Source organism: Larus michahellis, chromosome 15 (genome assembly GCF_964199755.1).
Source record: "Larus michahellis chromosome 15, bLarMic1.1, whole genome shotgun sequence".
Lineage (NCBI taxonomy): Eukaryota > Metazoa > Chordata > Aves > Charadriiformes > Laridae > Larus > Larus michahellis.
The window spans coordinates 7692843-7715070 of NC_133910.1; the positions used below are offsets into that span (position 1 = coordinate 7692843).

The 22228-nt window shown below is 51.1% G+C and overlaps 3 protein-coding genes across 4 annotated transcripts; 2 read left to right on the forward strand and 1 right to left on the reverse strand.

Annotated features, from left to right (window-relative positions):
• Window positions 1–17: 17 nt before the first annotated feature.
• Window positions 18–13258, forward strand: TBC1D13 (TBC1 domain family member 13). Of its 2 annotated transcripts, none has more exons than XM_074609226.1 (12): window positions 18–284; window positions 1164–1237; window positions 1745–1785; window positions 2264–2325; window positions 2617–2716; window positions 4040–4122; window positions 4281–4440; window positions 5248–5455; window positions 6140–6303; window positions 7866–8026; window positions 8237–8294; window positions 9012–13258. In XM_074609226.1, the coding sequence occupies exons 5-12, from the start codon at window positions 2645–2647 to the stop codon at window positions 9075–9077; spliced, it is 972 nt and encodes a 323-aa protein (XP_074465327.1). In that variant the 5' UTR covers window positions 18–284; window positions 1164–1237; window positions 1745–1785; window positions 2264–2325; window positions 2617–2644; the 3' UTR covers window positions 9078–13258. The 2 variants fall into 2 exon arrangements, with proteins under 2 accessions (XP_074465327.1, XP_074465326.1); XM_074609225.1 differs by lacking the exon at window positions 18–284 and adding an exon at window positions 884–1046.
• Window positions 13259–13327: 69 nt separating this feature from the next.
• Window positions 13328–16261, forward strand: ENDOG (endonuclease G). The gene is made up of 3 exons (XM_074609232.1): window positions 13328–13919; window positions 14720–14829; window positions 15530–16261. The coding sequence occupies exons 1-3, from the start codon at window positions 13428–13430 to the stop codon at window positions 15813–15815; spliced, it is 888 nt and encodes a 295-aa protein (XP_074465333.1). The 5' UTR covers window positions 13328–13427; the 3' UTR covers window positions 15816–16261.
• Window positions 16262–16680: 419 nt separating this feature from the next.
• On the reverse strand, window positions 16681–22188 carry SPOUT1 (SPOUT domain containing methyltransferase 1). The gene is made up of 12 exons (XM_074609227.1): window positions 22117–22188; window positions 21986–22028; window positions 21655–21774; window positions 21167–21326; window positions 20438–20527; window positions 20089–20138; window positions 19703–19833; window positions 19218–19290; window positions 18750–18848; window positions 17964–18066; window positions 17252–17399; window positions 16681–17058 (listed from the first exon to the last, which is right to left on the reverse strand). Exons 1-12 carry the CDS (start codon window positions 22156–22158, stop codon window positions 16984–16986), a joined length of 1134 nt encoding a protein of 377 aa, XP_074465328.1. The 5' UTR covers window positions 22159–22188; the 3' UTR covers window positions 16681–16983.
• Window positions 22189–22228: the final 40 nt, after the last annotated feature.

Genomic DNA, 22228 nt, shown 5'->3' on the forward strand with positions numbered 1-22228 from the left:
GGCCGGCCCGGAACGCTGGGGCTCGCGGCCGTGACGTCGTTGTGCTGCTGCGTGATGTCACGGCGCGAGGCACGCAGCGCGCGAGGGCGGCAGCGGCCTCCCTGCGGCCTCTCGCCTCGCCCGGTCCCCGCGTCTCCACACGGCCATGGCTGCTGCCATCTCTGCGGGCACCAGAGCTCGCCCGGGCGAGTGTGACCACATCTGGGCTTCCCTCCGTGCTGTGAGGGCTGGTGCCGAGCGGGCAGGGGAGCCCCGGCGGGGGCGGCTGTGGAGTCTCTTCTGAGGTGGGACGACACAGCTGGCGCTGGGTGCCCGGAGAGAGGAGTGTCCCAGCCCCGGCCGGGATGGCGGTGCCGTGACAGGGCACGCCGTGGTGTGCAGCAGAACCCCCGGGCAGCTCAGCGCACCGGGAGGGCGCTCCGAGGCCGGTCCAGAGGAGGCCCCGGAGATGCTGGGAGGGCTGGAGCCCCTCTGCTATAAGGACAGGCTGAGAGAGCTGGGGGGGTTCAGCCTGGAGAAGAGAAGGCTCCGGGGAGACCTTCCAGCCCCTTCCAGTCCCTAAAGGGGTTCCAGGAAAACTGGGGAGGGACTATTTACAAGGGCATGCAGCGATAGGATGAGGGGTGATGCCTTAAAACTGGAAGAGGGAAGATTTAGATTGGATATTGGGAAGAAGTCCTTGCCTGTGAGGGTGGTGAGCCCCTGGCCCAGGTTGCCCAGAGAAGCTGTGGCTGCCCCATCCCTGGAGGGGTTCAAGGCCAGGTTGGACGGGCCTTGGAGCAACCTGGGCTGGTGGGGGGTGTCCCTGCCCAGGGCAGGGGTGGGACTGGATGGGCTTTAAGGTCCCTTCCAACCCGAACCACTCTATGGCTCCATGAAGGCGGCCGGAGGGGCGGGGCAATGCCCGACGAGTGGGCAAGGCCTCGTGAGGGGCGTGGCCTCCAGCCCCGCCCACCCCCGCGGGCAGGGTTTCCAGCCGGAGCGGTTCGGCGGCGCGCGGGGTAGGGGCGCGCGGGGGCCGCCATGTCGCGGCTGCACCAGAGCAGGTGGGTGTCGGGGCCCGTCCCCCGCCGCGGCGGGCTCTGCTCGGCGGGGTTTGTGCGTGCGTGCGGGGGATTGCCGGTAACAAACGTTATAACGCCCGCGGCTCCGCTCCCCCTCAGGATCGCGGACTTCCAGGAGGTGCTCGGCGAACCCACGGTGGCTCTGGCCAAGCTCCGCGACCTCTGCTTCAGCGGTGAGCGGCCCGGGGAGGCGTGGGGGGCGGAGGAGGGCGCTGGGCACGGTCCCGGCGGTGGCCCGGGGTTCCAGGCCGCAGGCTGTCCGGCGGCTGAAGGCCACCTCGGCCGCTGCGAAGCGATCCCCTGCCGGAGCCGCTGTGAGGCGGCGGGGAAGCCGAGGCGGGCGGGGGTGTTTGGAAGCCCAGGCTCTGCCAGGCCGCAGCGGTCCCCACCCGGCCTTTGAGCACAGCCACAAAGCCTTCCCTCCCCTTCCCCGAGAGCCTTGCGGGTCCCATTGCTTCTGCCGTGTCCTGTCCCTCACCTGCGCCGTCCCCAGCTCTCCGCTGCCCAGACCCGGCCGCAGGCACCATCCCCGTGGGAGGCACCGTCTGTAACCCCCGGAGCGTCCCTGTGAACACTCCCTGCCCCCGGGGGAGGAAAAGCGCTGCCTGTCGGTGTGGTGAGCAAAGCGCGGTGCGGAGGCTGGGGCTAACGGAGTTATCTCTCTGCCTGATATTCCACAGGAATTCCCTTTGATGGTGGGCTGCGCTGCCTGTGCTGGAAGGTGGGTTTTGCTTGGGGCGCTTTTGTTTCTTGTGTTGATGCTTTGCTAAAGTGCATGCTATTTTGGGGCACTTAAAACTGTAAACAAACAAACAAAATATCCAGAGCTTAAAAGCTGCTCAAACTTGACAGTAATTTGTGGAGATCAGCTCTGGCATAGATGCAATAGCATTTACCGGCACAGGATGGCCATCATTTTGGATGATAGAAAGTGGCTGTTTGCTCTTTGCATGAGAACAGCCCTCAGTATTAAGCTACCAGTGCGTTTCAGTCAGGTGTGCTATTGAGCAATCCTACAAATAGGTCTGTGTTAAAAACCAGTCCCTGAAATATTCCTGACTGTCACTTGGCAAAGTAGTAGGCTTTCTGGAGAAAGGTCCCAGTATTTTCAGAGAGCCACTGTATTTGGTTTGCTCCTCTTACAGGTATAACAGATCGTTCTCCCAATCCTAATTTATGCGCATCTGTCTTCTGTACAGATACTCCTGAACTACCTCCCTTTAGAGAAAGCCTTATGGAGCCCTTTGCTGAAGAAACAGAGGTGAGGACACGGGTGCTTTCTCCTTTATTTCTAATGATATCTGCAGAGAAGGAGAATAGTTCCTTAAATAATTAAGTACCTTCATAAAATGAATTGCTCTTGTGTGGAATGCAGTGTTCTGTAGGCTGTCTCCTGGGTCTGGTGAACTGACCTTTTCAGCTGAACTCAAGAGGAAATCAAATGCTTTCTGGCTGAGCAGGGTGGTACAGAGAGATCTATTTGAACTCAGTCTGGGTGCTTGTGTTGACTTAATCTTCTGCTTCAATGTTAATTCCTCTTTTCTTCCTTAAGGGATCTGTATTCCCAGTTCCTAAAGGAAATGATTATCCAGCCTGGGATCGCCAAAGCCAACCTGGGTGTTTCAAGGGAAGATGTGACCTTAGAAGATCATGTAAGTGTTGTTAAACCTTTGGGCTCCAGAAAATTCCCCAGAGCTATAAACCGTTGTTCTGGAGTCTGGACCCCTGGCCTGCTCTTGGCTCTGTTCTCAACTCTTTTTCCCTGCTAGCAGGAGGGACGGTTCCTAGGTACCAGCCTGGCACTTGGGTCTTAATAGCTTTCAGTGTGAATTATTGGCAAAGCACCAATGGTTCTGAAGAGAGCTTATTTTCAGCTATGCATATCCCTTTTCCCCTCCTTTGGAGCCAGCTGCCCAGGCTATGGGTCGCCTAGGGAAAGGGAGAGGCTCACGAGAGGTACCTCTAGCAAAGAGATGCTCTCCTGAGACGTGAGGTCTGTGGTGGACTCAGAGCTGGCTAATATGAACAGAGGATATAAAAAAGGCAGGAGAGTCAAGTTAGACTATGGCATGGAAGGCAGAAAATTTGCTCATTTCTAGTTCTGATGCTGGCTTTTTTTTTTTGTTTAGTTGACTATTTCCTGCATCCCTTGGCTTTTTTCTTCTCTGAAAGCACTGTTAAGAGTATATGTGTTAGGGGAGGGAGTGAAGTAACTGATCAGAAGAGACTGTAAAATGATACAACTGCGTCCATGACTGGTCCCGAACGTTAACTTCTCTACTAGTGTGCAGTCACCTGTGCCGCCGTGATCTCTGGAGGCTTTGGTGCTGTAAAACTTGCGTGCTTGTAAAACTGCACAAGTTGTCAGGTTACAGTGATCTTTGAATCTCTTGGAACATTGTGGGTTCCCCCCCCTTTTTTTTTTCCTTGGTTAGTTGTTAACTTTGCATGGATCTTGATGTGGAGAGAGGAAAGCGTGTGTGTGGAGGGGGTGTTAAGTTTATCATATTGGAAAACTGGTCAGATACAGGATAGGTTGTTCATAGTAATACGTATTTCCTTTTTCCTGGGCACAATGGTGGTGCTTAATCAGCCTTCTCGGAGCTGAGATAGAGGGGGATACTTGTAACTAATAACCACAGCGCCTAAGTACTGTGTGGGTGGGTAACTCTTACCCTAAGTGCAAAGACCGTCTCTGTTGTACAGGTTGGAGCTGCAATCAGGAATCTTGTTGACACGGGATAGGATACCTGATCTGGGAACAAAGTCATTAAGAGGCAGGTGAAAAGAGATTGGAAATGTTGCCTTCTGCCTCTCTAAGTGAACCTGCATGCTCGCTTGTTTTCATGAGCTCTGATACACTTCCTGCACACTGTGAAGGAGCAGCACTAAACGTGTTAAATCAGTCTTTATTTACTGAGAATTTTGATACATGTGAAACACGCTTGTTCTGTTTCTGTTGTTTATTTCTTTAGCCCCTCAATCCAAATCCAGACAGTCGATGGAATACTTACTTCAAGGATAACGAAGTGCTTCTCCAGATAGACAAAGATGTCAGGTGTGTGAGGCGTAATGACTCGGGTTTCTGAACCCAAGTGGTTTGGTTAACACTTTGTACTTTGGAAACTAAGTTTAATATTAAACTGAATCTCCCATTCAACATGGGCCGTGTACTTCCTTCTTCTTATACCTGATTTCCTTCTGTATCCATTCTAGGAGGCTGTACCCTGACATGGCATTCTTCCAGCGCCCAACAGACTACCCCTGCCTTTTAATCCTGGACCCCCAAAATGAGTTTGAGACGCTGCGCAAGCGGGTGGAGCAGACCACACTCAAGTCACAGACGGTGGCACGAAACCGCAGTGGGGTTACAAATGTGAGACCTAGATGGGGGCTGCCCATGGGGCAAGGCATCTTAGCTGATAAAGGGAAGGGTATTTCTCGGGCTTTTTGCTATTTCTCTCTGCTTGTATGGTGAAATTGGACACATACTCCAGCAGGTACTGTGCATTCTGGTGGCTGGACAGCTTTGTAGAACTAGTTGATGTGCCTGATGGTTGGTAGGGAATTATAGGTGTATTTAATTCTAAGGGTTATTTTTTACTGACTTTTGGCAGAAGTTGGAGGAAGATTCAGTTATTTTGTGCTTGACATGTGCCTTTCTGTATGGGAACAAAACACTGAAGGGTTAATTTATTCAAGTTGAATTTACATAATCTTCCAGAACTGGGATCTCATAAACCTGCAATTAGGAAAGGAGCTGAGCATCTGCTGAAATGTGTGTTGTCTCTTTCCTCTTTCACGAGTGTTACAGTACAAGTGCCATGTGCTGTTGGGGAAGGTGGCTTGCTACCACAACAGATCTATACTTTTCCTCATACTACTAATAAAGAAGTGGAACTGCTGTGGTTTCTTACTGCACGGGATCAGGTCTCATGTAATGATTCAGGGGATCTCTGTTGCTGCACAGACTGCTTTGTTCTTCAGGGATAGCCAGCACTAGGACTTCACTGCCTTTGGGCCTCCCGAATTACTTTTTTACGTGAAAACCTACCTGCTTGGTATAAGCTGCCCAAATCTTTTGGAAGTCTATGTGTATTAAAAGCCAAGCTTGTCACACGTACAAAATAATCCGTGCCAGTTGGTTATCCTGAATCAGCCCTAATCTTTCCTTGCGTTTCAGGTGAGCTCCCCTCTTAAAACGACACCGAATGCTCTAAACGAGTACGAAGTTCTGCCCAATGGCTGTGAAGCTCACTGGGAAGTGGTGGAGCGAATCTTGTTCATCTACGCCAAGCTGAACCCTGGGATAGCGTATGTTCAGGGGATGAACGAAATCGTAGGGCCGCTTTATTACACCTTTGCTACAGATCCTAACAGCGAATGGAAAGGTGAGAGACTCTTTTGGCAGCTCAGTAATGGCTGTCGTACTGCATGTTCTCTGCGTAAAGCTGTTTAAGGAGTGAGATTCTCTTTAAATAACTCTGTTCTGACTGATCGGGGCCAAAAAGCAAATACAGCAAGAGATGAGGAGTTTTGGGGACCGCAGCAGATTGATAGAAACTGAATGGGCTGTGAGTGGTGAGAACATATGGGAAGTGAGGGTTTTCAAGGGGTTTCCTGTTTGCTTTGCATGGATCTAAGCTGCACTTTATGAAACTTAAAATCTGTTTAGAAGCTCTTGTTTACTTGTACTATATATACCTGGTAAGAAAAGAATGGAATGGGAGTACTTTGCCTGTTGCTTCTACTTCATGGGAGCTCTGAGGGCGCGTGCTGATGGCGGGAAGAGCAGATGGTGTTCTTGGGCATCGATAGCTGGTGTGTGACCCAGTGTCACAAAGACCTTGTGTTGCACACAGGGTCTGTATTTGCAGTGACTCAGTAGACATTTTTAGCTTTAAAAAAAGAGGCTAGTCTTGTCCCACAACAAGCAAGCCAAGATCTTGTGTGATCCACTACTTGCATCTAGTACAGCAACCAGATTATGGAGCAAGAACAGTTCTAAGTCTCTGTGCTTCTGTCAGTGATGCTTCCTCTATTCCCATACCATTTATTTTTTCCCCCCCCCCCAGAACACGCTGAAGCAGACACGTTTTTCTGCTTTACCAATCTAATGGCTGAAATTCGGGACAACTTCATTAAGAGCCTGGATGATTCTCAGTGTGGCATTACCTACAAAATGGAGAAGGTCTACTCTACCCTGAAGGAAAAAGATGTGGAGCTGTATTTGAAACTGGTGAGGAGCTATGTGTTTCTTTGAGTCTCAGTTGGAATGCGAGGAGTGGAGCTTAATAGTGTATTTAAACGTCAGCCAATTTTGTTAAATTGTTAACTATGCTTGAATAGAAAGGTTGAGAGAGCGAATAAAGGGCTTTGCCTGTACGGCATAGAGGCTTTCTTATCTGTGAACTGAAACAACTGCTCCTTGGCGTAAACCTGGAGCGAGCTGACACAGCAAGGCTTTCCTCCCCTGCCTGACCGTGAAAGTAAACAATATTTGTTGCAAAGCTGCCAACTGTGAGTCCGAAGTGACTTGGCCACGATCCCATGTCAGCTGGGCTGAGGCTTAGTTGGAGCTGAAGTCTTCACTCTCTTTTAGTCATCAGGCAAAACATGAGTTTTGGTATAGAGTTCCTTTGAATTTGAGATTACAGGAATTTTGTCTCTGTCTTTAAGAACAAAACAAAAAAACAGCCCCCCCTCCACGCACACACGCTTCAGTTGCCACTGGCTGCCCTGACAACAGGAACTTAAACTGCATGGAGATCACTCCACAAGTAAAGTGAAATCCAGCAGGCTGGACCATCCCACCCACCTAATTCTACCATTCTCCTTCATCCAAGGGTCTCTGAGTGCCTTGGGTCGGTGTGGGTTTTGTAGAACACGTAGAAGGCAGCTTTTGTTGAAAACATCTTCAGGTCTTATAGTCTATTTGGTGTGAAAGTCCAAGGAGAATTTGGAAGGGAAAGCTGTTCTTGTTACTCCAACATTCATCAAATCACACTGAGATTTTTTTTTTTTTTTGTGTTTAGAAAAATGAGGATATATTTCTTTTATGATCCAAAAGATGGTTTGTCTGCACAGTGACATGACCCACAGTATTGGCTGGTGGCTGATTCAGTAGGGAGAAAATAAAACTGCTTACTGTTTGGCTGGCAGGAAATGGTCATGGCCATGCAGCAGCTGGTCCTTAAGAATATCAGCAGGATCCTGAACTCGTTTGACCTTGATTAAACTTATGGTCCCTTGGATTTAACAGCAGAAAACAAGAAAGCTTCAGGCTAGAAGTGCTTTTTTGGTGTGTTTTACTGACCATCAGTGTGAACTCTGTTCCATCTTTGTTTCTTTTTGTGAACAGTAAACTTTTTGATAAATACAGGGCTTCTGGAAAGGAGAGGAAATCCTGACAAAACAGTGCCTCTGCTAGAGGGGGAGGGCTGCGGCTTTGGAGATAAAATGTTGTTCAAATGGGAACATTAAAATTACTTGGCAAGTTTAACGGAACTAACACAAATAGTGCCTTTAGGAAGAAAAGCTTCCTTTGGTCCGTGTTGTGGACAGAGGAGTATTTTCTGGCTTGTCTGTAGATGTGGTGCATGGCTGCACTGGAAACCTCTGTCTAGCTTGAATGTGAGAGTCTTCAAAGGAGGCGATGGGTTTGCTGATGTTCCAGCATGAGTTGGCAGCTTAGAGCAATGTCGGGGTGGAGATGGGGATGGAAACATGGGGTGCATCTCTTACTTGTAGGGAACTGGCTGAGAGCATGTATTCATTCTTTGCCTGGTGCATGTCTGACAGCAAGAACAGAACATCAAACCCCAGTTCTTTGCCTTCCGCTGGCTGACGCTGCTCTTGTCCCAAGAGTTTCTGCTGCCAGACGTCATCCGCATCTGGGACTCCCTCTTTGCTGATGATAAGCGCTTTGATTTTCTTCTGCTCGTCTGTTGTGCCATGTTGACGTAAGTACATAGGTAGCCTTCTTGCTCTTCTCTTTCCATCCTTTACCTAAATACGTGGATCCAGGAGTCTTCTGTAGGCATGTGTTAAGGCATCTGGTGAATAGGTTATAGTCACTGTTCACAGAAGTCTCTACAAGGCCACAGTGTAGCCTGCTTTTAAAGTTCTTCTTTAAAGAGTAAAAAGTAGCTGGAATCACTTCTATCTTTCAGACTAATCCGGGATCAGTTGCTGGAAGGAGACTTCACTCTGAACATGAGGCTGCTACAGGTAAGGATTAAATTTGGTCGGCATAGGGAGCAATTTGGAGAGTCTTAAAATAGTACTGTGAGAGCAAATGAGAGAGGTTATGCCCGGCTGAAAAGAAGTACCAGATATCTGATGTTTGCGTGCAGAAAAGTCTTAAGGGCTATTACAGTATGCTCATTACTGGAAGTGTGCATCTTCTGCTTGTGCACCCATTCTAGCCTACAGAGAAATTGTCATAGACTAGAAGCTTCTAATGTTCATTTGGTTTGCAAAAAATTAGAATAATTTTGAGCAAAGATGTGAAACCCTATGTAACAATGTTAAATTTGTTGGCCAGAGGCTTTTGTTTAGTTCTGAGATCTGTGAGAGACCAAGGTTGGAAACACCTGCGCTGCACAGTAGGATGTCTCTGATTCTGCCAGTTCCTGCTTTGGGCTGTGCAAGATACTGGCTTTGATAAGGCTTTCTGGCACGAAGACAGCCCTTATAGCAGGCCAGCTTACTGTACCCTTAGAGGACAAATTAAAAAAAAACAACAACCAAACAACAAAAACCTTCTTGAAGGGTATTGAGGCTTGATCAGTTACAAAACAGGAAACTGTTGAGGGAGTAACTGAACACAGCAGTATGTTATAATAGGCAAGGAATGCTGCTGTCAAGGTTTGCCTTGCTTAAGTGAAACAGTGTGTACAAGAAACGCTAGGCAGTCACTTATATCACTTTGTTTCATTGACACAGGATTATCCTATCTCTGATGTTCATCTGATTTTGAAGAAGGCAAAGGAACTTCAAGATTCCAAATAGTGCACGAACCTAACAAAAGGAGCCAGAGAAACTGTATGGCAGCGGATCCCAGGAGATGCCCCCATGCAGTGTGGTGCATTAAAGTTCCTAGTGGTCTCTGCAGGACTTCAGGTTTCATGTTTGGGCTACTGGCCACTTCAAAGACTTCCTTCTACTCTATTTATTAGGTCAAGGACTGACTACTTCCCCATCCACTTGGGTCCTGCACTCCAGATTTTTCAAATCTCAAATGCCTCTCTGCTGCTAAAAGCAGTTCTTTGTATCTTTTTTAATGACTTTAAGTTTGGGGAGAAAGAAACCATCTGTCTGCATATCCCTGAAGGGATGTACTGCTGCATCATGGATGTAACACATGGAGTAACTTCTGCTGAGGAAGGGACAGGCTGAGTCCAGTGGATTTTGGTGTGTGAGTATAGAAGGATCTTTTTCCTGTGAATAGAATGTATTCCAATGAAGTCACACATCCTGCTGTTCAAGTAGCTTCTGGATTATTCTTCCTCGTGTCTGCACTTGGCCATCCCTGGGGTGTGCAAAGAAGACAGCATCAGCTTCTTGTGATTCCCATCTGACATCCGGCAGTTTGGACCCCTTTGCCTGGGAAAGAGATCTTGAGAAGCTGAGATGGGAGGACACTATTGCAGCTGGTGGCTCTGTGCACTGAAACTGCCTGAATCCAGATTTGCCTTATCAGCAAGGTCTCCCTGAAAGCAAGACTGTGGTGGTTTTAAATCAATGAGTGAAGTGTAGCTTGAAGTCAAGCCTTACTACGCACAGCCTTAGAGCAGGAGCTTGTTTCTGCTGGGAGGCCTCGAGCTGCTTTCCTGGCTCTGGACTGGAGCACATCCAGCTACAATCAGGATTCTGAAATACAAGAAATGGGCATCTAGTTGTGTGCAATGAAGACAGCCGTATTTAGGGGCTTGTACAGGCATGGCACCGGGGTTTTCTGCCTCAGTAGCTTGCATAATATCGCCCTGCGTAAGCTCTGGTCACAGTAACCTTGAAGAAGACATAGTACAGGTCCAACCTACAATTAAGAGTCCTTTTCTGGTCTATACCAGTGGGCATACAAGCATTTCAGTCATTAGGTGACTGCTGGGGCTGATCCACTTTTCTGTGTACCGGTCCTGTTGGAGTCACAATCCTGAGTTGGACACTCGTCCCTCCTGAGAGGGGAACTGCTGCATTTCAAATACGGTGGAGCAGGCTCAGGTGAACGTCAACTAAGACAAACTACGGAGAGAACTGCTAACCTGCTGTCAGTGTCGGGCTGAGCAGAAACCGTAATCCTCAGAGGGAGAAACCGCCAGCACCCAGGTGCTTGGGTGGTGCAGAAGCTCTTGAGTGAACACTAATCCAGCGTGCTTTTCCCTTTCTTTCTGTGCTGTGCTGGCTCACCTCTGCATAGCTGTTTGACACTGCAGTTTTTGGTATTTATGGGTATTGATTTGTTAAAGGTCAGTGTTCTTTGTAAGATCCGCTTAAGCTGCTGATGGCCTAGAATCACCCTAGCAGGAGGGATGTTGTCAGCCTTCAGCGTTTTTACTAGTGTTAGTTCCTTCACTGAAGGCCAGTTCTTCACAGGCTACTGTAATTCTCACAAAGGTAGGCGGGGACATCAGAGGACAGGTTGATGCATGTACCTACCTTCTTTTTGGCAATCCCAAGCAATCTCTGTCTCTTCAGAAGATGCTCGAGTACCACTGGTGCAGCCGGGTGTTGCTGCTGTGGTGGAGCAAGAGCAACTGAAGACTTAAAACAATCTGTAATTAATACCTGTGGCTAACAGTATCCCTCTCTGCTGCAATCCTTTCTAGAGGGTAGTGTTTTCCTCCAAGAAATATGGAATCAATAGACCAGGACAGCTGTGTGATGAAACATCCTGTCTGCTATAACCACTGGATGGGTGTTCTTCCTGCCTTGTATCGCTGACCTATTCCAGGTGGTCTCACGGTCTCAGCTCTTGGATACCCTGCACTAGAGAAGCCAGTAGTCAGACCTTGTATGGCCAAACGGCTAGCTGGTAGCACAAATGTAGAACCAGATGGTCTGCCAAACACTTCTGCCTCAGAACTGCTCTAAATATTGCTGTAGCTCTCTTACATTCCATGCACAAGCTCTGCTCGCACCTCCCCGAATACCTGGGCTGTCCATTTTGGGTCTCCCTGGCAAGTGTAGGGTTCTGTTGACGCTTTTCTCACTGGTAACAGGGGCATCCATGAGGGTTCCTGCTCTGAACAGCTAGAAGTCTCCTTAAAATAACCTGAGAGAGCAGTAAAGCATTAACTGTAGATGAACAACTGCTTGTTTTCAGAGTAGCGTTTGGGCCCTGAGGTTGACCTCCTGCAGTGGCGTTGCCCAGCTCGGAGCCAGGCACTGATCTGCAGCATTGCAGACACTCGAGGAAGACACAGGAGGTGGCTACTCAGGTAGCAGTGCAGGTTGCCGTCTGGGTACGGGTGTCATGCTGTCTTCTCCCTTCACAGGGAGAAGGGCTTACGTTATGCCATCTTACTTCTCTTTAGGGGTGACGGTAAATGCGTTTTAAAAAGGAGTCTGCAGTGGTTTAGTGGAATGCAATGAGAGCTTTTGCTGGAAGGATTCGCTGGGATATATTCTCTAAAATGATTGAGGAGTTCTTTGGGGAGAACTTGTAACAACTTTGATACACCCAGACAGTATGGTTCTTACATGAAAAGCTGTTTTATATTCCTCTTTATCCCCTGCCATGTGGTAGGACTTCTGTCCTGCCGTTGAAAAGGGCTGTTGAAAGAAGTTGTACTTTTCAATGACTTGGGATATCCAGTTCTTTATTCCAAGACTTTCTCTTTTCTTTAAGAGCAAAACCAGATTTTCTGAGGGGAGAAAAGAAAGTCTTAACTTGTAACCAGCTTTTGAAATCTCCTCGTGAGTTTCCTTGGCTTCATTCCTCAAAGGCTTTTGGTGGTGGTTTTGTTGTTGTGGAGGTCAGATGGTATTTAACTAGTGGTTCCTTGCTTGTGTGGCCAAGTAACAACTGCTCCACCCTTGAGACGTTTCCACCTCTGATTTCTTTCAATCCTAATCTGATGCAGGAGCAGCGAGGTTGGCTGAAGTGGCACTTTGTTGGGTTGGGAGGTGTTATTCTGGGGTGCCTTGGGGGACCCCTAGTTTTCACAGGGGCCTAAAAGGGGATGTTTAAATGGCTCTTACAGTGGATTCCTTGCACACAGAATTACTGCCAGGCAGGGGAAGGGGGACCCATCTTCATCTGGGAGGAAAAGCAGGACACTGTGGAGGATGCTGGGAGAGACGAGCTTTCCCTGGGAGGACGAGGTCTGCTCTGCCTGCGCCTTGCTGTAATTCAGCCTTTGGGAAACTTTGTGGCTTTGCCAATGAGATAGAAGCAGCAGGATACTAAGGATGAAGTTGATGGTGGCTACTCAGAACACTGATTTTGAGTTTGAATTTTGTGACCTAACCTAGAATTATTCGCACTTTGGCAGTGAGCAGAATGATGGAGAAAAGTTGCTTTGGGGGAGTCTGGGGTGTTTGGGAAAGCAGAGGTTGTTTTCCCTTAATGAGTGTCAGTGACTTTGTTTTAACCGTTTGGAGCACTCTTCTAAAAATGCCATTTCCCCCAAAAGAGGAACAAATAACACTTTTTTCTTTTTTTTTTTATTTTTTTACCTTGTCTAGAAAGAATTGCCAGAACAGGGTATAGAGAACACTTAATCACTCTCAAACTCCTTTTATGCTTCTTTTTAAACACTATTTTTATAACGTTTCCTTTAACTAAACGGGTGGCTTTGTGCAAACATCTGTTGGTGATGAGTTAGTGCTGCTGCTGACCACGGTCTTCTCAATGTCCTCTGCGGCAGCGGCTGGGGGGAGCCCGGGGAGCCGGGGCAAGCAGAGCCCTGGAGCGGGCTCGCCCGTCTCCATCGCCGCCGCCTCCTCCTCTCCGAGGTGGTTTTGCTTTGCCTTGGCCGGGATGGGGGGAGCCGGGGGCGCTTTCCTGGAGGAAAACGCCGCGGAGGTGCCGCTGCGGCCGCCCTCGGGTGGAGGGGGGCAGCCGGGGCCGGGGGCAGCCGCGGGTCCCCGCCGCCTCGCTGACCGCTCCCGCTCTGTATTTTCGTACGTTCCGGATCCCCGGGTTCACGCTGTTCTCTCATTTCTCCGAATAAAATGGTTTCTTCGCACGAGGTCGCTTCGCTCTCCGCCGGGGGACGGCGGCGTCCCCTCCGCCTGTCCGGGGAGCGCCCTCTGGCCCTTAAAGGGGCGATGCTCCCGCTGCAGTGGAGCGGCCCCGCTGCGGGAAGGCCGCGGCCCTTTTAAGCGGCGGCCGCCGGCGCGGCGCAGCGCACGGCCATGCTGCGGGGCCGCTGGCTGCTGCCCGGCGCCTCGCTGGCCCTGGGCGCGGGGCTGGGGGCGGCCCTCACCGCCCGCCGCCGGCCCCGGGGCGATGCGGCGGAGGGGCTGCTGGCCCGCCTGCCCGTGGTGCCCGCCGTGGCGGCCGCCGGTCCGCCGGCGCTGCCGGGCTCCAGCGAGCTGACCAAGTACGGGCTGCCCGGGCTGGCGCAGCTGCGGAGCCGCGAGTCCTACGTGCTGTGCTACGACCCGCGGAGCCGCAGCGCCCTGTGGGTCATCGAGCAGCTCAACCGGGAGACCCTCAGCGGCACCTCCGACCGCGCCGCCTGCGACTTCCTGGAGGACGATTCGGTTCACGAGTACCACCGAGCCACCAACGCCGACTACCGCGGCAGCGGCTTCGACCGCGGGCACCTGGCCGCCGCCGCCAACCACAAGTGGAGCCAGAAGGCCATGAGGGACACCTTCTACCTCAGCAACGTGGCCCCGCAGGTAGGACCCGCCGCGGGGGGGCCGGCCCCGGGCCGAGGGGGGAAGGCGGAGCTGCCCCTGTTCAAGGGCAGACGCCGCTCCCCGCTGGAAACCACCTCGGGGCTCTTCCGTGTGTTTATCACGGAATCATAGAATGGTTAGAGCTGGAAAGGACCTTAAAGTTCCACTCCCCTGCCCTGGGCAGGGACACCTCCCACCAGCCCAGGTTGCTCAAAGCCCCGTCCAACCTGGCCTTGAACGCCCCCAGGGATGGGGCAGCCACAGCTTCTCTGTTCCAGTGCCCCACCACTCTCAGAGTGAAAAATTTCTTCCTGATAGCTAATCTAAGTCTACCCTTTTCCAGTTTGAAGCCATTACTCTTCATCCTATCACTATATGCCTTTGTAAAAAATTTGTCCCTATAGTGGTTCGGGCAGAGAGGGTCCAAAGTGGCCAAAGTCCCTCAGGGGTGCTGTATTTCCTGCTAAACAACAGCAATGCTGTAAATGCGCCTGCCTGTGTGCTCCTCTGAAGCTGTGAGAGACACCGTTCAGTGCAGCCTGTTGCAGGAGCGAAGATAAACAGGCCAACAGACACCTGCAAAAACCGCAGGCCGAAGCGAGTGGGTTCTGTTCCTGGGTGTGCAAACCAGGACCTCACTGTAGGCAGCGTCCAGAGCGGAGGTGATAGTGCAGATCTCTTCTGGAAGGTGCCCGGAAGGCTGTGAGACGTGTTACAGAAAAAGCGTGTGTTATTACTCTGAACAGCGAAGAAATTCCCTACTGACTTTGCTGCCTGCATCACCCTGGTTGTGTTTCTAGGTTCCTCATTTAAACCAGAATGCCTGGAATAACCTTGAGAAGTACAGCAGAAGCCTGGCAAGGAACAACAAGAACGTCTATGTCTGCACAGGACCCCTTTACCTGCCCAGGTAAACATGAGGGCCAAGCTGGGACTGTGCTCGAAAGAGGTGTCGTACTGGGCAAGGAAAGCAGGCTGAGGGCGTGCAGCCACCTGGCTGCTCCCAAATGGGAGGGATCTGCTTAAGGCAGGTGAGACCAGCTGTGCGCAGAGGTTCTGTGGAAAGGTACGTTCTTAGGATCAGGATTCGTTTGTGCATTTCCCATTCAGTTGATTATTTCGTGAGTAAAGGCGGCTTTCTTGAGCTACAGCATAACGAAGTCACTTTTGTTTGTAGTCCTTAACAGTCTAGTGGTAGTAAATTACTAGACTGCAGACCCCTTCCCTGCAGAGTATCGCTGCTAGGTTTTATTTCATGGACTATTTCTCCTCTTAAGACCATGACTTTATTTGCAAAGATGTTCATGTAGTGCCAAAGAGCAGCTGTCTCATGTTGAGATCTCTTCAGCAGCAGGAAATAGCTTGGAAAGGCTGTTAAAGAGAGACAGCGGGGAAGGGATTTGCGGGGGGAGCAGACCCAATACACAGCTCAGCCTCACCATGTCCCGTAGCCCCCGTGTCAGCACCATTTTTACAGCCCTAGCACAGAAGTAGGGCTGCTCCCTGCCATGCTGTGGGGTGGGGGCTCACTCCGGGGTGGTGGTGGAAGGCTGAGGGGATGGATATGGCACCAGATTAGGAGGTAACGTGGGATGTTGCTGTTGGTGCAGGATGGAGGCCGATGGGAAGATGTACGTCAAGTACCAGGTGATTGGGAAGAACAACGTGGCCGTCCCCACCCATTTCTTCAAGGTGCTCATCCTGGAAAAAGAGAGCGGGGAGATCGAGTTGCGCTCTTATGTGATGCCCAACAGCCCTGTGGATGAGAAAATCCCGCTGGAGCGGTTCCTGGTTCCCATCGAGAGCATTGAGCGAGCCTCGGGGCTCCTCTTTGTCCCAAACATCTTGAAGAGAACAAGTAACTTGAAAGCCATCACAGCTGGAAGCAAGCGTTGAACTCTGACGAGACAAATCCAGGTATCCTCTGGATTCAGGGACTGTCAGCAGTCGCCTGCTGAATTGGGCAATTTTAATGTGGGAAATAAGAATCAAACCAATGCTCTTTACCCTTCCCCTCACTTCACGACAGTGAAACACGCACACGCAAGTCCCAAGGGCAGGCCCTGCAGAAGGCTCCCAGGTACTTAACATTGTAGCAGGTGTCTAGAATTTGCCCTGATCTGCAGTAGAGGTGCTCATGTAATTGCCCCCTTGGAGTTGTGTGTGGCTCATTAAAACACAAAAGGAAGTTACTTAATTGCTGCCTTTTAGCAGGAAAGGACAGGAGCAAGATGGGTGCAGCGGGGAGGAGAGGAGAGGTTCCTGCCTTTGTGTGGCCAAAGGATTGTATGATTGTTTTCTTTCAAAAGATGATTTTAGCAGTAAAGCTTTGAACACCCACAGTATTGGTTGTTTCTTATCTGCTCATACCAAAGCCCTGAATATCTCAGCAGGAGGGGAGAGGACAGAGCCAACTTTTCCAGCTGCTTTCCTGTTTGAGCTCACTGTAGGCAGAGCTTAAGGCATCACAGATGAAGCCAAACTGTAACGAGCTATGCTGATTTGCTTTAGTGATGAGGCTCAACTGAAACTCCAGCTCTTCCTGCTGTTGGGAAGGATGAAGCCTTGGAGTTGAAGGGGGGGCTGGGGGAAGTCAGGAACAGCTTCTTGGCATAAAGATTAAGTTTCAACTTCCTTTGCGTCTGAAGACCACATTGCTCCTTTATGTCTGAAGACCACAAGGCACCAAGCATGCCTGGTCTCTGGACACAGAGTGCCCATCCTCTACACCAAGACACTTGCATATGGACTTCAAGGCAGCTGAGGTTCCATACTGCTTTATTCCCCACCCAGGGGGGAATTCCTGGGACACAGTCTGCTGTGAGGCTTGTCCCAGCTGCTGAGGCAGCAACCAGCCCTTGGCTGCACCACGCAGGCAGGAGGGTGCAGACTTGCTGGTCCCAGCAGCAGCCAGACACTTGCTCAAGCAGCGATGCCAGCTTTAGTCACGCTGTGTCGTGGCCCCGCCAGGCTCTTGGAGTGATTTGCCCAGCAGCCTGCGTTTGAACAGCCGCTTGCCTGAGGCAGTCCTCAGCTGATGGCAAGGTCAGTGGCTTTCCTTCCCTCAGCTGTCGCTGGGTGTCTTCACGGCCTCATCAATGTGGGGTCTCAGCGCAGACAGAGAGATCAGCAGCGCCTCCTGGAACAGACCCAGGTGGCAGTCAGAACCGCTGCTCTCTGAGGAGCACCAGGCAACCCAGCCACCCTTTGCTGAGGTGACACCATGGGGAACAACACGTGGGCTGTATGTGTCACTGCCACAGGCAGAAACACAGCGCTGCTCTGTGCACACAGGCATCGCGCCCCACCACACCATTAGCCACCTGCCCTACCTCTGTCCGGATAGTTCTGCTGCCTTGGCTGGGACAAGTGTTCAGGTAGAAGTCAAACAAGACGCTTGGGTCGGTGACCTCCAGCTTTGGGTCCACATCAACTCCAGCTTCCAAGCCCTCAAGACCTCCAAACACAACAAGGGCATGCCTAGGGGAGAGCACAGGGACAGGCTGAGGGGGAGACCGGGTCTTACAAACTTTAGACAGGAGAGCTGCTCATGTGCCCTGAGCCTTCACGTGGATTAAGAATTGGCTTCACATAAACAATTCTCTTAACTTGATCTGCAAGAAGCTGACTAATTTCTGTTGTTCAGGTATCTGGGTCTGTGTTCCAAGCTCCTCTGTGCCACTGAAGAGGGGAGCTGTGTCCCCTGCTGACAATGCCCAATGCAGCTGCCTCCCTAATAAAGCCCCACAGCACTTGGCCAAAGTGACAGTCCCTGCTACCAACTGAATTGGGAGGACCCACTCCAGAGAATCAGGAAAGGAATTGGCCTTGTCCTGGGGTACTTCCCCCAGCGTCTGTCATGCAGAGGAACGTGCCTTGGTGCAAAAGGGAGCAGCAGAGCACAGGAGGGAGCCTGCAGGCCAAGTCTTGCACTTTTATCTAGAATTTCTGCCTGGGAGAACACCAAGACCACAGTGCAGCTCTGCTGCCTGCACCAGGCCTCCCTCGGGGCTCTGAGTGGGACAAAGCAGAGACAACACAAACCTGAAGGAGGGGAGAGTGGCCTGGTCCACGGAGCTGCCCCGCTCTGAGGTCCCAATAGAGAGATCGTAGCCTTCCTTGAATGGGCACTCTGAAAAGACAGCACCTGGGAACAAACACAACGTGGGGTTACTCACGTGGTGCCCTCGCCCGTGCGGTGTGCCTTCTGGACAGGCTGAAACACTCCACAGGTAAGTGTCAGCAGCAGAAGGAATTGCTTTTCGGTGCAGGGGACAAGAATGATTCCTCTTTCCTACATAATTCCCTTGCTGCAGGAGTCTCTGGCACCCATCCGAACTGCAACACCGTCTCCTCAAAGCTCAAACAGGTGCCAGGAGCCACTCCTTGACTAATATCTTAGGATTTTCCTAGGAGGACAAATCAATCGGAAAACAGGAAAAAGATTTTGCAGAGCTTAAGCATAAATATCACTGCTGGCTTTGATGTGAATAAGCGGGAGGTAGTTATGGAAATGGAGATGTACTGGCTGGAGTTGGAGAGCACCAACTCATCTCCTGCTACAACATGGACATTTGGCACAAGGGTGAGTGGCAGTACAGGGCAGAGTACTGGTGGGTGACTGAGGTGATTCACACCCCTAGCTTTAATCCTTCAATTTGACTGCTGCATGGCTGCTAGCTGCACGTGTAAGCTGCCTTTGAGACAGAAGAGATTTCTAAGACAGAGAAGTTAATGTACACTGCAGATGTGCAGTCAGTAGGCCTGAAATTGGTGTGGAAGCCCAGGCAGAGCCATGGCAAAATGCAGAGAACCCCTGCAAATACTTACTGAGGCAGGAGGCGAGGCGGACGCTGTAACCCCAGTACAAGCCTGAGACTGTCCGAGGGTGGTGTGAGGACACCACAACACCTTTCCGCACTTTAGCTTCTGAAAGGGAAGCAAAGAGATTAATAACCCCTGGGATCTCCCAGGGAGAGCTGGATTTGACCAGCCACATACAGCAGTTTCTCCTGGGTCAGGGCACTGACTTGGTCTACAACCAAGAACCTCCCTTTTGAACGCATTCTGGAAAGCACGCAAGTATGTTTGGGCTGTTTATTGTTGGTCAAAGAGCTGGTAGTTCTTTCCAGTTAACTAGGGAGGTATGGTAAGGCTGTTATTAAAATTGTGTGCGGAGTGAAGGGTTGGGTATGAGATGTTGGGTACTTTCAAACCTTAGCAATCTGAAGGCCTGTTATATGGAAGGACCAGCTCCTGCAGGACTGGTTTCCTGATGCTAACAGAGCAGTGCATTACCTGGCTTCTGGGGTTCCTCCAGGCGCACAGTGACTCGCAGACCGGCGTTCAGCTGTTTGTCAATCTGCACCTCCTGCAGTGAAAGTCACCATCAGCATCAGACGTTCTGGAAGTACTGGGGAAGGAGGGGAACCCTCTGAGGAAGCGGGGGTCTGTTCTGGCCTGGAGCTGGAATGAGGAGCTCTGTGCTCCCGTGTGGTGCGTACAGTGCAGAGCAGGCTCAGGGTGGCTCAGGTCAGCAGTCTGAGACTTATTTTGCTGCTCAAAGGTTCAACTCCCGCAGCAAAGCAGTGATGTGCTGCAATGGGCAGGCCCACTAGGACTCAGGAAGCTACAACCATTAACGAGCCAAAAGGGACAAGGTATCAACAGCAGTAAACCCCATGCCAGCCCGTTATGGCCTTCAGAAACCCTGCAGTACCCACCCTGCCTGCTTCAAATCCACCAGAGGAAACCGTTTTGGGATCTGTGGATAACAGACATACCTTCCTCATCCCGCAGTTAACAAAAGAGCCTCTGCCTGGCTTAGTTGGCCGGTCCAACACTACGCCTTCTCGGTACTCTGAATCCTCATCCACCCGCATGTGGTGAGGGCTGTCCAGGGGGTTGAGGAGCCCTAGAAGAGCATAGAGGAAAGCAACCGCTAAGGAGAGGACGCAAACTGTGGGAACATGGGTGTAAGTACAACTGCTCTGCTGCCCTCCCTATCTGGTCCAGTACACCATAGCACAGCACCTCACCTGCACTTTGAAGTGGAGAAAAGTTACTCCATTCCATGCACATTCCATGCAAAACAAGAGCCAGAGCTCAGGAAGGGCGGGGTGGGGCGTGGGGAGCCAACAGCTTGGGACAGAGACAACTGAATTATTACCTGCAAACTGCAGATCCTCATGTTTTGGAAAAAAGGATTTCCTCAAGTACCTGTTATTAGAGAAGGTTGAAATGTGAAAACAGTTGTTCCTATAGAATCCAAGTCTCAATTCTATCCCCATATTGAATCAAAGGCGCTCCTCCAAGTCCCTGATCTACCTCTAATGTAGCATGCCGGTTGTATCCTGCATTCACTGTTGTTCTTTCAGTTAAACTGCTGAACCAGACATGAAACATAATCTACATAATCGTGCAACATAAACAGAGTTTGGCTCCTGTTCCTGTAGCCTCTGGCATGTGATACCCATGGTGGTCAGTTCTGATGCATGGTCTGACCACGGTGGACTTACTGAGGGCACTCCAAGTACTGCAGGATCCGAGCCAGCTGCACGCAAGCCTTGCCTTTCCTCCCAATTCCTTCGAAGTCCCCCTCCACAGTCCTGAAAGAGAAAGAAAGCAGTTTGTGAACTCAGCGTGAGACTGCGCACCCCCAAACGGCCAAGTCTCCAGCAGACCAAGCCTTGCTCCTTTATCTGAAAACAGCAGCAGCCCTCTGCTTACACCGCCAAGCAATAAATGGGCCACATTATAGAAGGGCTACTCCAGACATAGAGACTGTTAACAAATCATACTTGGAACTCTCTCTGTAAGGCAAGTATCTTTTTTTAGTTTTGTTTTTGATCTTTGTGTATTGACACAACCAATGCTACAGCATTGCACGGCCTGGACAATTAACACAGATGCAGGTCCAGGCTGAAAAGCTGAAGGATGGGAATTCCTCTTCTGTAAAGATATAGGGATGCCCTGTCCCTTCACGGCAAGATTTAAGAGTACAGGAGAACCTGACCTCCTGCTGCTTTGTCACCCCCATGCTGGGATAAATGATCCTAGTTACCAGGGCAGTTAAGTCAACATCTTTGCCCAGTGGTATAGGGGTCCCTGTAATCCTGGCATTTGAGCGAGGTTCTAATATTTGCTCAATGTACGCAGTTCTTTGCTAGCCTTAGCATAATAAAAGACGGAAGAAACAGAAACTAGAGAGGAAACACTTTCTGCAGAGCAAGATGTCTCCTCCTTACTTTACATCTTCTCCATGCTCGTCAAACACTATGATCTCATCCACGCAGAAGATGGCACAGGCCCGAGCAATCTGTCCAGCGAGGTACGTCCGCAGCTCCAGTGACTGAGCGTTGTTCAAGATGGAGCCTGGCAGGGCCACACTCAGCGTGTAGTGACGCCCTGGGGAAGGGAGTGCGATCAGAAGAGGGCCACAGTGACAGCTGCACGTACAGCGGTTTATTTACTACGTCAACTGCAGCTGTGGCGGGGGAAAAAAGCAACCTGTATTTCTTAGATTTTTAACCACAGGTTTTGTCTTAAATAAAGGTCTCATGGAGTGCTCGCTGCATTGTTTTCACGCCTGTTATTCATGTGGATTGATCTATAGCAGATCGATGAAGCTGAGCGTCACCTTTCCTATCGATACATAAAACTGCCTGACTGTTAATGACCAAGTTGTTCCGGCTCTTTCAGCCCAGGCCTCCCCATCCAGCCACAGCGGCATCACCTTTGTCTTCCTTCTGCTCCTCCTGCTTCTCAGCTTGTTTTTCTGCCAGCTCCCGCATCCGCTGTTTTTCCAGTTTCTTCAGTAGCTTCATTTCCTTCCATTTTTTCTTCTCCGCTTTCCCTGGAACGCACAACAGCATCTGGCTTGAAACAACGAGCCGTGACGGCTCAGAGCAGGGCGGGGGGGCAGTACCAGGGCCCGGAGACCGCGGTGCGGAGCACGGAGCGCTCGGGGACGGCTCCTCCCGGTCCGAGGGCCCCGCCGGGCGCCCCCGCGGCTGCGGCCCGGTCCGCCTGCCCGCCCCCAGCCCCCGCGGCGGGCCCGGCCTTACTCTCCTGCTTCCAGCGCCGCCAGTCCACCTTCCTCTCCTCAACCTGCGGGAGACAGCGACCGTTACCGCCGGGATTCCTTCAGGGGCCGCCCCCGGTAACGGCCGAGCGACAACCCCCCCCACACACACACCTGCACCCCCTTGAGCCGCTTGGCCGCGCCGCCGTCCGCCATCTTCCGCGTGCGCTCCCCGGCCCGCCCCTCCGCGGTGGGGATTGGCGGAGGCCGGCGTCACGTGAGCCAA

What these genes read in the sequence shown, in the direction of transcription:
- TBC1D13 (XM_074609225.1), top strand. Translation starts at nt 1,024, where the DNA reads ATGTCGCGGCTGCACCAGAGCAG. An exon ending in TCGCGGCTGCACCAGAGCAG is followed by an intron (nt 1,047 to 1,163) that starts GTGGGTGTCGGG and finishes GCTCCCCCTCAG; the next exon opens with GATCGCGGACTTCCAGGAGG. An exon ending in TCCTAACAGCGAATGGAAAG is followed by an intron (nt 5,456 to 6,139) that starts GTGAGAGACTCT and finishes CCCCCCCCCCAG; the next exon opens with AACACGCTGAAGCAGACACG.
- ENDOG (XM_074609232.1), top strand. Translation starts at nt 13,428, where the DNA reads ATGCTGCGGGGCCGCTGGCTGCTGCCCGGCGCCTCGCTGGCCCTGGGC. An exon ending in TCAGCAACGTGGCCCCGCAG is followed by an intron (nt 13,920 to 14,719) that starts GTAGGACCCGCC and finishes TTGTGTTTCTAG; the next exon opens with GTTCCTCATTTAAACCAGAA. An exon ending in GGACCCCTTTACCTGCCCAG is followed by an intron (nt 14,830 to 15,529) that starts GTAAACATGAGG and finishes CTGTTGGTGCAG; the next exon opens with GATGGAGGCCGATGGGAAGA.
- SPOUT1 (XM_074609227.1), bottom strand. Translation starts at nt 22,158, where the DNA reads ATGGCGGACGGCGGCGCGGCCAAGCGGCTCAAGGGGGTGCAG. An exon ending in GCCACTCTCCCCTCCTTCAG is followed by an intron (nt 17,400 to 17,963) that starts GTTTGTGTTGTC and finishes GCTCTCCCCTAG; the next exon opens with GCATGCCCTTGTTGTGTTTG. An exon ending in GCAGAACTATCCGGACAGAG is followed by an intron (nt 17,059 to 17,251) that starts GTAGGGCAGGTG and finishes GGTCTGTTCCAG; the next exon opens with GAGGCGCTGCTGATCTCTCT.